General features: G+C 40.1%; 1 protein-coding gene across 5 annotated transcripts in view; it reads left to right on the top strand.

The window, feature by feature from the left end:
- LOC117410990 (tyrosine-protein kinase Fyn) overlaps positions 1 to 13991 on the top strand; it is a 74975-nt gene that overhangs the window by 39856 nt on the left and 21128 nt on the right. For all 5 annotated transcript variants that reach the window (XM_034017978.3, XM_034017980.3, XM_034017975.3 and 2 more), the window contains 2 exons: positions 11671 to 11927; positions 13127 to 13223. In XM_034017978.3, the coding sequence (XP_033873869.1) occupies positions 11681 to 11927; positions 13127 to 13223 (344 nt within the window). In that variant the 5' untranslated portion in view covers positions 11671 to 11680. The remainder of the gene's footprint in view (positions 1 to 11670; positions 11928 to 13126; positions 13224 to 13991) is intronic.

Below are 13991 nucleotides of genomic sequence, written 5' to 3'. Positions count from 1 at the left end.
CCAGACCCTCATCCAACAGGAAGCGGTGTGCGAGAAGGCACTGTAGAACTGGTTTATTCTCTGTGGGAGGAAGATTGACCTTGTAAAATAATGCTGACGTTGTTTCCAGATTAGTGCCTGGATGCAGACACATTTAGACGGCCTGATGATGACAGGATGGGAAGGAATCCTTGTTGGCCTACAGCTAGGGGAGCTTGAAAACAAAATGCCCTCAGGATAGAGCCCTTCACTGCCGCAGCACTGTCGCCTCTTCCTGTCTGCTACACTGTTACGCTGTCCTTAGCCTCCTGTCTGCGAGAAAGTTGAACCATTATGGCGTAATTGTGTCACTGCTAGCCCACCAGATGTTTCAACATGCTGATTATGCACTGCCAACCTGACCCACTTTAATAAATTCCTTCCAAGAAAAACCACTCAATGTAAAATCAACAGTATCTTGCATATTTTTGCAGTTGCAAATAATTCTTGGTCTTGTACAGCATGTGTTTCTTTCATGTTTTGTTTTCAGCTTGATCCTGATATTTATCCACAGTATTTTTTTTTTCAAATCATAATGCAGTTCCATACAAATCACGGCTTGTAATTCAACATGCAGCAAAAAGAAAACTGCACACTGTATATTACAAGAGGGATGAACTTTTTTCAGGCAAACACAAAGGAAACATGAAGGAAACAAGTTCATTCATCAAGAAATGCTAAGTTGACTTCCGCTACAAAATCACATATTCTTTAGCACATCAATTTGGAAATGTTCAACGCTAAATTAAAGATATAATAGAACAGTTATAATAATTAACATTTCCAATGCAAATAGAATGGAAAAACTAAGTCCCATCAAATGTCATTCTTTCAGATTACAGTAGAATGCACTGCTTATATGCATCCCAAAGGAGCAGCATTAGAAAATGAATAATTTGCTGTGGGGAATAAAATGGTCCCTGCCTGCTTTTTAATTAGGGAATTCTGAGCAGCAGCAAGCCAGCGTCTCAGTGGCTCTGTGTTGTAAAAGGTACCACAAACAAGATAATGGAGAGCAGATATCACAGGCTGTGCTCCCAATGTGTGGCAGGAGCCCACTTCATGAAATTTACAGCACTGGAAGGGCTTCTGCAGCACAAGGAAAACAATTCTCTGCTGTAGGTTCTCTGTCACTCTTTAATTAAAAAGAATCAAGAACACATCTGTCATGGAGGCCTTGAATCAAGTACAACAACGCATTCTTCCCTCTTTCTGGATTCAAATGTGACATACCAGCCGGGTGAAAACAGATCTACTGTTTCCACGAAGAGCCGTTCAAAGAAGAGTGAGCAATAACATCCCACATTATGTGGCATAAGCTGCTCTTCAAATAAATCAGAAAGAGTGGCAAAGTGGTGTTTTGTTGAAAGCGGGAGGGTGAGCCTACCCCCTTTTGCAGCCGCTGCGTTGGGGGAGTTTTTGAGAGTACTACTGCTCAAACAGCAGCTTTGTGCTAAAGGGCTTCTTCACAGATCTGCCAGCTGACCCTGCGACCTCTAGGCAGCGGGCCAGATCTACCAGAACAACTGCTCTTTAGATAAGCACAGCAAGTGCAGTCAATCTCCGACGCTGCAGCCCGGATGGAACGATCACTTCCACTTCCTCGGAGCTGCTAATGAATAAAATTAAACCAGGCCTTTCACAGACGAAGCGCAATAGGAATGATATCAGATGAGTAATGCAATCATTAACGGTACAGTAATTACCAGGCTTTTCTTCAAGGCTATTAACACTGTGCTTTGCTTAATCAGGGGTCGGTCTTCATAGTGTTAGACCAGAAGCTACTTGGCTGTTAACTGGGCCAGGTCAGGCAATGTCACAAAGAAGAAGACAAACACTACTGCTAATAATAATACTGTGAAAAAGGCTCATATTTGATCAGTTGTTTGTTATTCTAGGGTAGTCATTGAATATGAATATTACTGGACTAGTACTGATGGCAGATATTTATTGTAAGTGACTCTGCAGCTGATGCATAGTTCACACACCCTAGTCTCTGTAAGTCGCCTTGGATAAAGGCGTCTGCTAAATAAACAAAATGATAATAATAAATATTTGCTTGTTGCCATTTCTGTTTTTCAGTCTGCTGCTACAGTAACACTGGTGGGCTGAATGCTAGCAAGGTTAAATAAACTGAAAGGAACTGCTTCATGTGGCTGACGTGTTCTGTACAGTATCTGTCAAAAATAACAGCAATCTTATTTTTTCTTTTTGTTTTTTTTTCGTCATTTGTTTCAATGAAGAAGAAACAAATCCTTAGAACTTGCTGCCTGAGCTGATGAAAAGACCTCCAGGAAATGTCTTGTGTCACCATTTTGGAAGCAATTTCTCAGGTCTTTGTTCCTGGATGCACTTTTAACTTTTCTTCTCAAAAGACGTCAGCAACGCAAAGCTACACCCTGCATTCTTCCTCTTTATTGGAAATAATCGTGCAGTTAAACTGTCCTAAACTGTCTCGCCACTTTCATCACTGTGGGCTCCACCAGACTTGATCATTGTTGTATGGATCAGTGCTTTTAAACTAAAGCATGATATGGGCCGATCATTATTACAATTTCTTGATGGCTTCATAATCTAGGTCAGCAGTTCTCAAACTGGGGGGTGTACAGCGCACATCTTAACCCACGCTATATCGTATAACAGGTGGACACTTTATTTGGGCTTTAATGGCTGTTTTGATTGGATCGCCTATAATACTTCCACCAATCAGAGGGCTCCAGACAGTACTCGTAGCGATCCTGCCCTCTGTCAGACTGGTATACAGAACAGATTAAAGAAGTGCTGGACAAGAGAAATAATGTGTCAGATATCAAAGTGGATATGAGAATTGCAGCGACAAAGCCAGTTTGCTTGAAAACATTAAAAGTAGACTGGACATTTTCATCAATGGATTTAAAAAATGTGGAATTGATGATGCAATCAGAAACTGCTACTGTGTTAAGCATTTATGTGTTCTTTTTTAATTAAGTAACAGCCAAAATTGTTTGTGTGTTATTGTCAATATGACTATTAATGCAGGCATCGTGCAGGTATCGCAAAGTCCAGAAACAAAACAAAACATTAAAACGTTTTGCACCGTATAAAACTGAGCTGATTTTGCCAGTGCTTCTAGTCCATTAACCAGTTTGAAATGATTTCGAAGCAAATAAAAGCATTTTTGTTTTGGCTTTATTGTTAAAGGTTTCACACGTGGCAATACTGCCCTACAATTACTGCATGGTAGTACTGTGATCGTTCCACTGTGTTATGTTGTGAACCATAGTTTTAAAACTGAGAGATATCAAATGCTTATCATATAAGTTTACTAGTTCTTAAAATTAAGGGCCATATAAGAACGATAAATACTGTAACTGATTAGAAGGCCTTCTTTGTTGTTCTCCAAGTTGCTGCAGTTACATTGTAGATGCTATAACGAATTACTGTAAATGCTGTAATGAATTACTGGTGACTTTTAAGCTTGCGTATTTTTGGATGAAGCCTGCTGCCATCTGTTGATGTACGTTGTTTATCAGCTTACTATGTAGTAAGCGTTGGTCACAATCAGTAAACTGTACCACAGAGGAAGGGGGGGCAGCCCAAAAGGTTTGAGAACCGCTGATCTATGTAATGCCATGGTGACCTGCATCTCAATGACTTCTGGATCGTGATTGGTTGGAGGAATGAAAGGTTACAGAACATGCCCCTTCTTCCATGATTACCAATTCATGCAGAAGATACATACAGTGTATTAGCTATAGCCTAGTATCTGCCCATTGAAGTGTGTTGTATGGACCTCATTATTACTACATCTAGCTAATGACTAATGATTACAACGTCTTGCTCCGGAGGACTGCTTCTTGACTTCAAAGTACAGACACCTGAACTAAACAATTATAAGAATCTCCTCTCTCTCTATTATAATATGCTCTCACGACAAACATCTCCAATGACAAAAATAATACTAATTGTGAGTTTGAGTGGGTTTGGACACGTGTTAGTAGCTCCAGAGGAGGAAAGTGTTCAGACATGTTTATATTTATACTCTGCTGTCCTTGTGGGCATATCTATCGTTCTAACATGCATTATTAATGTTTTTTTTTTTTTTAATGCCTTACATATGTGTAATGAAAGCTTTCTGGGAGCCAGGAGGTAGGTGCGTCACATCTGAGAGTCAGATGCTATATTCAGCAGTGATTGATGGGTAAGAGCTCTTGATCAGATTGTTCTGTGGACAGTGCAGATGCTCAGCAGTAAGGCGATACCCCTTAGTCACTTTCACACTCAGATATTCTGACATTTTAGACTCCTTATTATACAATACAGACTGTGCTGTGTTTTGAACTGGCGTCTTCCCCTGGCTTCTCAGATCTCCAGGCTATTTTTGTAAACTACAGACTATTTGCTGCATTACTCACTTTCTCAGTGGCTGGCTGTACAGTAGTTTACTGCTTACAGCGTGGCATCCTTCATTCATGCAGTTCATTCTTTTGTGTACATGTGCCATGTGGAAGTACAGTACAAAGGGTTGAGATGTGTTTTTTTTAATAGCTTTTCTGATAGTAGATTCTTTCCAGTTATGGATTTTTAACCCAGACATATAAATGTGGTTTCATAACTATGACTACACCACTGCTGTTATTCTTACATGCATTTGAGAACTCAGACTGTGTTAATGAATAATTGGAATTTTGTCTGTGCATTATTGAGACAGCTTTTGCCCCACATTTGTTGTCTGTAATCACTCTGAAATACTGGATTGAAAAAACAATTTAGTTCAGAGCACAACCAATGATCATTTTGATTGATTTTGTGATTTCACAGGTAGGATGGTCAGATGAGATGACAACATATCTTATTCACTTACCAGAGATAAAAATCACATCATCTTCAGTGAATCCGTATATTTTGTTTAGAGAAATATTCATTCAGCTGTTACAGAAAAGTACGTCCTCAGTTGCTTACAGTACAGAAAGTTGGATTGTACACAGAGACTAAGAGTGTGTGCGGGTCTCTTCAGTGTACTGTTATATTTAAAAGTAAGTAAAACGCCAGGATTGGGCTTATTTGTACTATTTAAACAGTGGCCGTATTTAGATAGTAAATGGAATAGACCCTTTATGTCTAATATGGGCACAGTTAGGTCTGAAGGAAACTTTCCATGAACAGCATTTGAAGAAAAGCAGGATGCAGCGGTAAAAAGGGGACTAACACCTGACCCATATTTTTCCTTATTGTTTTAAGCAGTAGACTCTTACTCTGCATTTAAAAGGTGCACCTGTTTGTACAGCGTTGCTCTTGTGCCTGGAGAGTAATTGTTTGTGAAGAGGCTCATCCCCTATCACTGCCTTTGGAGGGATTTCAAAGTCTTCTGAAGTCTCCTCTAACAGCTCTTCTCACTCTGTGCCTGGAGAGTAATTGTTTGTGAAGAGCCTCACCCCCTATCACTGCCTGTGGAGGGATTTCAAAGTCTTCTGAAGCTTCCTCTAACAGCTCTTCTCACTCTGTGCCTGGAGAGTAATTGTTTGTGAAGAGCCTCACCCCCTATCACTGCCTGTGGAGGGATTTCAAAGTCTTCTGAAGCTTCCTCTAACAGCTCTTCTCACTCTGTGCCTGGAGAGTAATTGTTTGTGAAGAGCCTCACCCCCTATCACTGCCTGTGGAGGGATTTCAAAGTCTTCTGAAGCTTCCTCTAACAGCTCTTCTCACTCTGTGCCTGGAGAGTAATTGTTTGTGAAGAGCCTCACCCCCTATCACTGCCTGTGGAGGGATTTCAAAGTCTTCTGAAGCTTCCTCTAACAGCTCTTCTCACTCTGTGCCTGGAGAGTAATTGTTTGTGAAGAGCCTCACCCCCTATCACTGCCTGTGGAGGGATTTCAAAGTCTTCTGAAGCTTCCTCTAACAGCTCTTCTCACTCTGTGCCTGGAGAGTAATTGTTTGTGAAGAGCCTCACCCCCTATCACTGCCTGTGGAGGGATTTCAAAGTCTTCTGAAGCTTCCTCTAACAGCTCTTCTCACTCTGTGCCTGGAGAGTAATTGTTTGTGAAGAGCCTCACCCCCTATCACTGCCTGTGGAGGGATTTCAAAGTCTTCTGAAGCTTCCTCTAACAGCTCTTCTCACTCTGTGCTTGGGTGATGGTAAATGCAGCATGTGCTGGTTTTGTCCCTGGCAGGAATCACACCTGTGACCTTGCAGCCGTGAGGTGAATGTGTTTCCTACAGAGCCACCAACACCCAGAGTTTTATTTGGCAAAGGAAAGTGATTTACTGTTGTCAGGAAAAGGATTTTGTAAAGTGGGTGTGGCGGAAAAGAATCTTGGACCAAAGGCTCTCGCAAACTTCCATCTTCGGGGAATATACGTTTTCATGTGGTTCTCAAACAAAATGATTGAAGGATTTTTGTGGGTGAAACAAAAAGAAAGAAATAGCTGGTCTACTGAACATATGTAACATGTAATAAACATTTCTGCATTCCTAAATGTGTTTACATACAATTGTAATTCAAATATAAAAATATAAATTCAGAGTTCTGTTTGCAGTTGGTTGAAGACGTCACAGTTTCACTATAAGAATTTCAGGCAGTTAGTATGATTCTCTTTATGAATCTTTTAAGAATGTGCATGCTTTCAGAGACTTTGAGTATAATGAACAGCTTACCTAAAAATAATCCTCCAGGAATTTCCTAAACTGTGGATCAAGAATTTTGACGTGACAATGCTGTGTGTTTCTTTCTATTGTGTCCTCTAGTGGTAAGACATCAAAACTACTTTTTTTTTTTTTTTTTTTTTTCAATTTAGTCATCGCCAATTTTTTACCCCGGTTTTTCTCCCCAATTTAGTATGCCCAATTATTATCTGTATCCTTGGCTCACCGCTCGCAACCCCCCCGCCGACTCGGGAAACGGCGGCTGGAACACGCATCCTCCGAAACGTGCTCCTGCCAAGCCGTCATTTTTCGCACTGCAGATCCACAGCAATGCCACCAGACCTATAGTGCCGGAGGACAACACAGATCTGGCGGCTCTACTGCAGAACCACAGACGCCCTATCGGCCACAGGGGTCGCTGATGCGCGGTGAGCCGTGGATTCCCCTGCCGACCTAAGCCCTCCCTACCCGGGCAGCGCTCAGCCAATTGTGCGCCGCCCCCTAGGAACTCCCGGTCATGGTCGGCTGTGACATAGCCTGGATTCGAACCTGCGATCTCCAGGTTATAGGGCACATCCTGCGCGGAGCGCCTTTACTGGATGCGCCACTCAGAAGCCCCCCCAGAACTACTTATTTTGACATTCCATTAATCTTATTTCAGCTGTTTCAAATCCAAGTTTGGCATTTTAGACTTTGAACAAAGTGCAATTTAAAAAAGGACCAATATCCACTGGATTTCATTCAATCACCTCTGAATACTGTAGTCAGGGTTGAATCTCAAACTCGCCCTGCACACAGCCCAGGGTTTAAGAACCTCCTTGGTTTACATATATTATTAAAATGACCAGGTGCCAGGTAGAAGGTAGTTTGGAAACCCAGGACTGGATGCTTGGCTAGTGTGCATTTGAAGCCATGTGTACTTGTGTGTTGTTAGTTTGCATGTGTACTAAGTTTATTCTAAAATAAGCCAAGGGTACATAAGGACCTTTTCATTTTATTGTGTTACATGTTCCATGTGTTGCTACAACTGTTTACGTAAGGTGTGTGTATTGTTTTCTTTTTTCTTTTTTTTTTTCTTTTACATTTTGGCCACTTTTAAATTGCATTCCCTGCCTCAAGATGGCTTCCCATATACCAGCATGGACCCCTCAGAACTACATTTCCTATCATCCTCCTGTTTACTGGTAAATCATCTCAGTGGGTGCGTTAAGTAAGTGAGCGGCTCAGTAAAAGAATCAACTTAACGACTCACTCAGTTCCGCTCCCGCTGAGCCGCTCAGAGCCGCTCCTGAGCATTTTTCATCAGTGATCAGAGTGAGCGGACGGAATGGCCACCTGCAGGAAACAATTCGAGATGACAGGCAGGATTGACAAATACGTTTGTCAAGAACGATGAACTGGTTTCGACTTATGAAGTTGTGTATTAATTGGCTAAATAAGATGGTGAAAATTGTTGTTTTCGAATTTGTATCATTTAATTTCATTTTTTTTTAAATGTAGAGCTGTTTTATAGTTATTAATGTATTATTATTAGGCTTGTACTATTCATATTATTCATAATTTTCATTATTAATGTCGGTATTGTCGGTATTAAACACAGCCAGATATGAGGTTCAGTCCAAACAGAGCGCCGAACTCAGCGTGGTATTTGCCATTTTTAACAGTCGCTCAGCGCTCTCGTGGAGCAGAGCGTTAAGTCATTTAAATCTGCTCAGTATGCTTTCTGAACTTTCTCATTCTGAGCGGCTCACTTACTTAACGCGCCCACTTACATATGTGAGCAGGAGGATGATGGGAAATGTAGTTCTGAGATGGGAAGCCATCTTGAGGCAGGGAATGCAATTTAAAAGTTTAAAAAGTGGTCAAAATGAAAAAAAAATAAAATAAAACAATACACACACTTTAAGAACATAAGAAAGTTTACAAACGAGAGGAGGCCATTCAGCCCATCTTGCTCGTTGGGTTGTTAGTAGCTTATTAATCCCAGAATCTCATCAAGCAGCTTCTTGAAGGATCCCAGGGTGTCAGCTTCAACAACATTACTGGGGATTTGGTTCCAGACCCTCACAATTCTCTGTGTAAAAAAGTGCCTCCTATCTTCTGTTCTGAATGCCCCTTTATCTAATCTCCATTTGTGACCCCTGGTCCTTGTTTCTTTTTTCAGGTCAAAAAAGTCCCCTGGTTCGTCTATACCTTTTAGGATTTTGAATGTTTGAATCAGATCGCCGCGTAGTCTTCTTTGTTCAAGACTGAATAGATTCAATTCTTTTAGCCTGTCTGCATACAACATGCCTTTTAAAACCAGGATAATTCTGGTTGCTCTTCTTTGCACTCTTTCTAGAGCAGCAATATCCTTTTTGTAACGAGGTGACCAGAACTGAACACAATATTCTAGATGCGGTCTTACTAATGCATTGTAAAGTTTTAACATTACTTCCCTTGATTCAAAATCAACACTTCTCACAATATATCTGAGTATCTTGTTGGCCTTTTTTATAGCTTCCCTACATTGTCTAGATGAAGACATTTTTGAGTCAACATAAACTCCTAGGTCTTTTTCACAGTTCCCTTCTTCAATTTCAGTATCTCCCATATGATATTTTTAATGCATATTTTTATTGCCTGCATGCAATACTTTACACTTTTCTCTATTAAATGTCATTTGCGATGTGTCTGCCCAGTTCTGAATCCTGTCTGAATCATTTTGAATGACCTTTGCTGCTGCAACAGTGTTTGCCACTCCTCCTATTTTTGTGTCTTCTGCAAATTTAACAAGTTTGCTTACTATACCAAAATCTAAATCATTAATGTAGATTAGGAATAGCAGAGGACCTAATACTGATCCCTGTGGTACTCCACTGGTTACCTCGCTCCATTTTGAGGTTTCTCCTCCAATCAGTACTTTTTGTTTTCTACATGTTAACCACTCCCTAATCCATGTGCATGCATTTCCTTGAATCCCTACTGCGTTCAGTCTGAGATTTAATCTTTTATGCGAGACTTTGTCAAAAGCTTTCTGGAAATCTAAATAAACCATGTTGTATGCTTTGCAATTATCCATTGTCAATGTTGCATCCTCAAAAAAGTCAAGCAGGTTAGTTAGATACGATCTCCCTTTCCTAAAACCATGCTGACTGTCTCACAGGATATTGTTACCATATAGGTAATTTTCCATTTTAGATCTTATTATAGTTTCCATAAGTTTACATATAATAGAAGTCAAGGTTATTTGTCTGTAGTTACCTGGTTCGGTTTTGTCTCCCTTTTTGTGGATCGGTATTACGTTTGCAATTTTCCAGTCTGTCGGTACAACCCCTGTGTCAAGAGACTGTTGCATGATCTTGGTTAGCGGTTTGTGAATAACTTTTTTCATTTCCTTGAGTACTATTGGGAGGATCACATCTGGCCCAGGGGATTTGTTTATTTTAAGAGATGCTAGTCCCTTTAACACTTCTGCCTCTGTTATGCTAAAGTTATTTAAAATTGGATAGGAACAGGTCGACATGTGGGGCATGTTGTCCATGTCCTCCTTTGTAAAAAATTGTGAAAAGTAATCATTTAATAGATTTGCTATTTTTTTTCTTCATCTATGATTTTGCCATTTGTGTCTCTTAGACATTTAACCTCCTCTTTGAATGTTCTCTTGCTGTTATAATATTGGAAAAACATTTTGGAATTGGTTTTAGCCCCCTTAGCAATATTGATTTCTATCTCTCTCTTGGCCTTTCTAACTTCCATTTTGACTTGTGTTTGCAGTTCCAAGTACTCTTTCTGTGTACTTTGTTTTTGGTCCCTTTTAAACGCTATGTAAATAGTTGTAGCATCACATGGGAACATGTAACACAATAAAATAAAAAGGTCCTTATCTACCCTTTAACTGTTACACACTGCCAGCATATGTTTTAAAAACGCACTGTATACAACATGAATATAGCATTTAGATTTCAAGACCGCATCACCAACGTACTTTGCATACAATATTTTCTAAACAAAGTTGTTAAGGCAGAAAAAAAATCAAGCACATCCTATCGACTTGACTTAATTTGCTAAACTTAAATAAATGACCAACAAAATAATTATATACCGTATAGGCAAAAAGAGAGTGAACGAGTTTGCTTGCGCTGGGGAAAATAAACAAATACTGCTGGGGAAAGGCTAAAATAATATAAATACGACTGCCAACAAACACTAACAGAGAAAACTAAACCAACAACTAGATTTGTTCCCAGAGAAAGCAAGTGGTATCATAATATGAAACTTTGAAAATATATCTCACTTCACTGACGCTATCAGTGTCACAATGCAATGGGCATATGGGCGCGCAGTGTCTTCTGGGAATAGTAGAAATACATTGAAAGGTGTTTCCAATCAGCAGAAACGCAGAAGAAAATTACAATTTAACTGACGTAATCCACGCTTGTCAAGAAAAGTGCCTCCACATTTAACTTTGGTTTAATGGGCCTAAACAGTCAAGGGATTTTCCACGTTATCGAACAGTGATGCAGTTCCCCAGATGTTTTTTAAATGTTCCTACCGTCGTGATGGATTTATTTTTTTTCTGGTCAAAATCTCATTCCACTTCACTCATAATCGCGCATACTAAGCACTGCTTCAGCAGGGGGCGGGAGGATTTAAGTTGCTCCTCCAATTAAAATCAGGTATCGGACTACGTCATATGCCATTGCTAGTACTGTGTGTGGTTATATAGCAGATAGGAGTTTGTAACGGAGGCTTCTCTCCTCTGATGAAAATCAGTACATTTTGAGGAGGCACTGCCTCCCTTTCCTGCTGTATGGAGCTTCCACTGGTATACAGTACCACGTGCCATGAATGTAGGTTGCCATGAATGTAGGTTGTGATGACATACTGATCCCTGGTTGACTAATCTGTTAAAGACTATATCTTAGAAAGTAAAACTTGGATATTTTACTGCATACGTTGTGACTCGCTTTGTCAAAAGTACTGCCTCCTATTATGTGTTACTATATATTGTTATTATATGTTACATACATTGTTTTCTTTTCTTTGCAGAATTTAGATAATGGGCTGTGTGCAATGCAAGGATAAAGAAGCAGCAAAACTAACAGGCGACAGGGACACCAGTGGAACCCCGAGCACAGGCTATCGCTATGGCGCCGACCCCACACCCCAGCACTACCCCGGCTTCGGCGCCACGGCAATTCCTAACTTCAACAATTTCCACGCGCCCGTCGCACAGGGGGTGACTGTCTTCGGGGGTGTGAACTCCTCCTCTCACACTGGGACCTTGCGCTCGCGGGGCGGGACAGGTACGGTACACGGACTCTGGGGGCTCCACAATGCGAGGGAGAATTCTGTGTTGAAGACATTCTTGCACTCAGTTTTACTGATGAGTGGTGACCTCACAATAGCAATCTTTTCCTTACAGTAAGAGAATGGCAAGATGACATTTTACGAGTCCTTTAGTTTAGTTAGTCTATTCACTTTACGCCCCGCAGGGCTAGCACTGGTAAATCTCAATAGCGCGAGCACTAATACAGAGACCTAAATACTCCATCCTACAATAATACAATAAAACAATTCCAAATTACTAGTCACTACTCCCTGCTTAACATAACTGGAAGAATATCACCTATATTTAAGTAAATGTACAGTGAGTAACCCGTTTTTATTTTGAATATAAAATACATATTGTAAACAGAACAGAAGTAACAGATGGGATTTTCTGCTACTAAATTATTCATCATAATAAAAATACAAACTCCTTCTGATATGCTTCTGACATGCTACACACAGTTAACAGTGGTTTGCCTGACTGTGTATTTCCATTTCCCGAACACAGTCCTCAACACCCAAGCACAGAGCTACTTTGTCTCATGTTTTGAGTGCTACGGAAAGTTTAGCTCCTCTTGCAAGCACTGTGTCCCATATCATTTGTGTACAGTACTATACACGTTTCTTTCCAGCTTAGCTAACATTGGGTCCTGGCTTACATTACAAAGCCACCCCAGTGTTTAGAACATCTGACAATCCGCCCATGCCTACAATAGGGAAATAATACCATCACTGCTGTGGGCTGCCACTTAGATGGCCTCTCACTAGGAGTATGAATACCCGACTGTATCTTTTCTTCAGGTTTACAGTGCAGCTGCATTGACAGGGCAGGTCATTAAAAACCTTTTGTTAAGGCTCATGAGACTTTGCGCTTGTGCCAGGAACTTCTTAGCTTGCTGCAGTTTTAAAGGAGCAGTCGATTGTCCTCTTTGTGTGTGTTTCAGAAAAGGAAACCAAAGAAAGGTGCTTAACATATAGAGTGAAAATATGAGACAGATAACAAGTGAAGACATTGGGAGACAGAAATACCATGTTTCAGTATTGCTACATATCCCACCATTGCGTGTTTCTATAGTTCTCTGAGTGACGTATGCAAAACCCCACAGATAAAATGTTTTAAGCTGTAGTTTAAGTAACTGAATAATACACTTGTTCCTCCTTCTGTTTGTTTTAGGGGTTACTCTGTTTGTGGCACTTTATGACTATGAAGCCAGAACTGAGGATGATCTTAGCTTCAGGAAAGGAGAGAAGTTTCAGATACTGAACAGCACGTGAGTATGGGGACAAATTGTTTTATACTTGTATTGCAAGTCTTTCATCTATTGACCCACAGAACAGCGGTAGCTCTTGTTGTTATAGCTTGGGTTTCCACACACTGTTCCATCATTTACACCTAAATGTGCTGTCTTTCGGCATGCCCACCTACAGCAGTCTTGGCACCATCTTCTTTGTGTGATGCTGCCATCTGCTGGAGTTGCCATAACATTAATCAAAAATGTTAACACAAAACCAATTTTTTATAATTCATTGCTTATGTGGTGTGTTTTTGTATCTTGTTACATGTGTAAACAAATAATCTATGCTATTCTGGGGGTTGTTTTCAAGCTAATCAGTAACATATAGTTTTGGGTTTGCTTGAGGGTTTTTTGAAGTATTTTATCACACCAAATAATATCTTCTAATAAAAAAAAAAAACATACTTGTCTTTGGGCTAGAAGGACTGTAAGATCAAAAATGTCTGGACCAGAACCCATGCAGTGTGTTGCTGAGGTGGCAGGCAGCCATGAGCCATCAAACACAGACTGCCATTTTGTTTTCAGAAAGCAGAATTTTCATGCTAAGAATAAAGTGAGAAGAAATAGACTATTGTATATAATTTACTGATGTGCATTTAAACACTAAACACATACACACAATAAATATGTTTTTAGTAAATAATTATTAATATTTTTTTTTCAGATGAAATCCCCATAGACAGCTTTTTTATGTTAATTTAAGACAGTTGCAGAATGTTGGAATTTTGCATTTCAAATAAAATT

This window comes from Acipenser ruthenus, chromosome 6 (assembly GCF_902713425.1).
Source record: "Acipenser ruthenus chromosome 6, fAciRut3.2 maternal haplotype, whole genome shotgun sequence".
NCBI classification, from domain to species: Eukaryota; Metazoa; Chordata; class Actinopteri; order Acipenseriformes; family Acipenseridae; genus Acipenser; species Acipenser ruthenus.
This window is presented reverse-complemented; position numbering and strand designations above follow the sequence as displayed.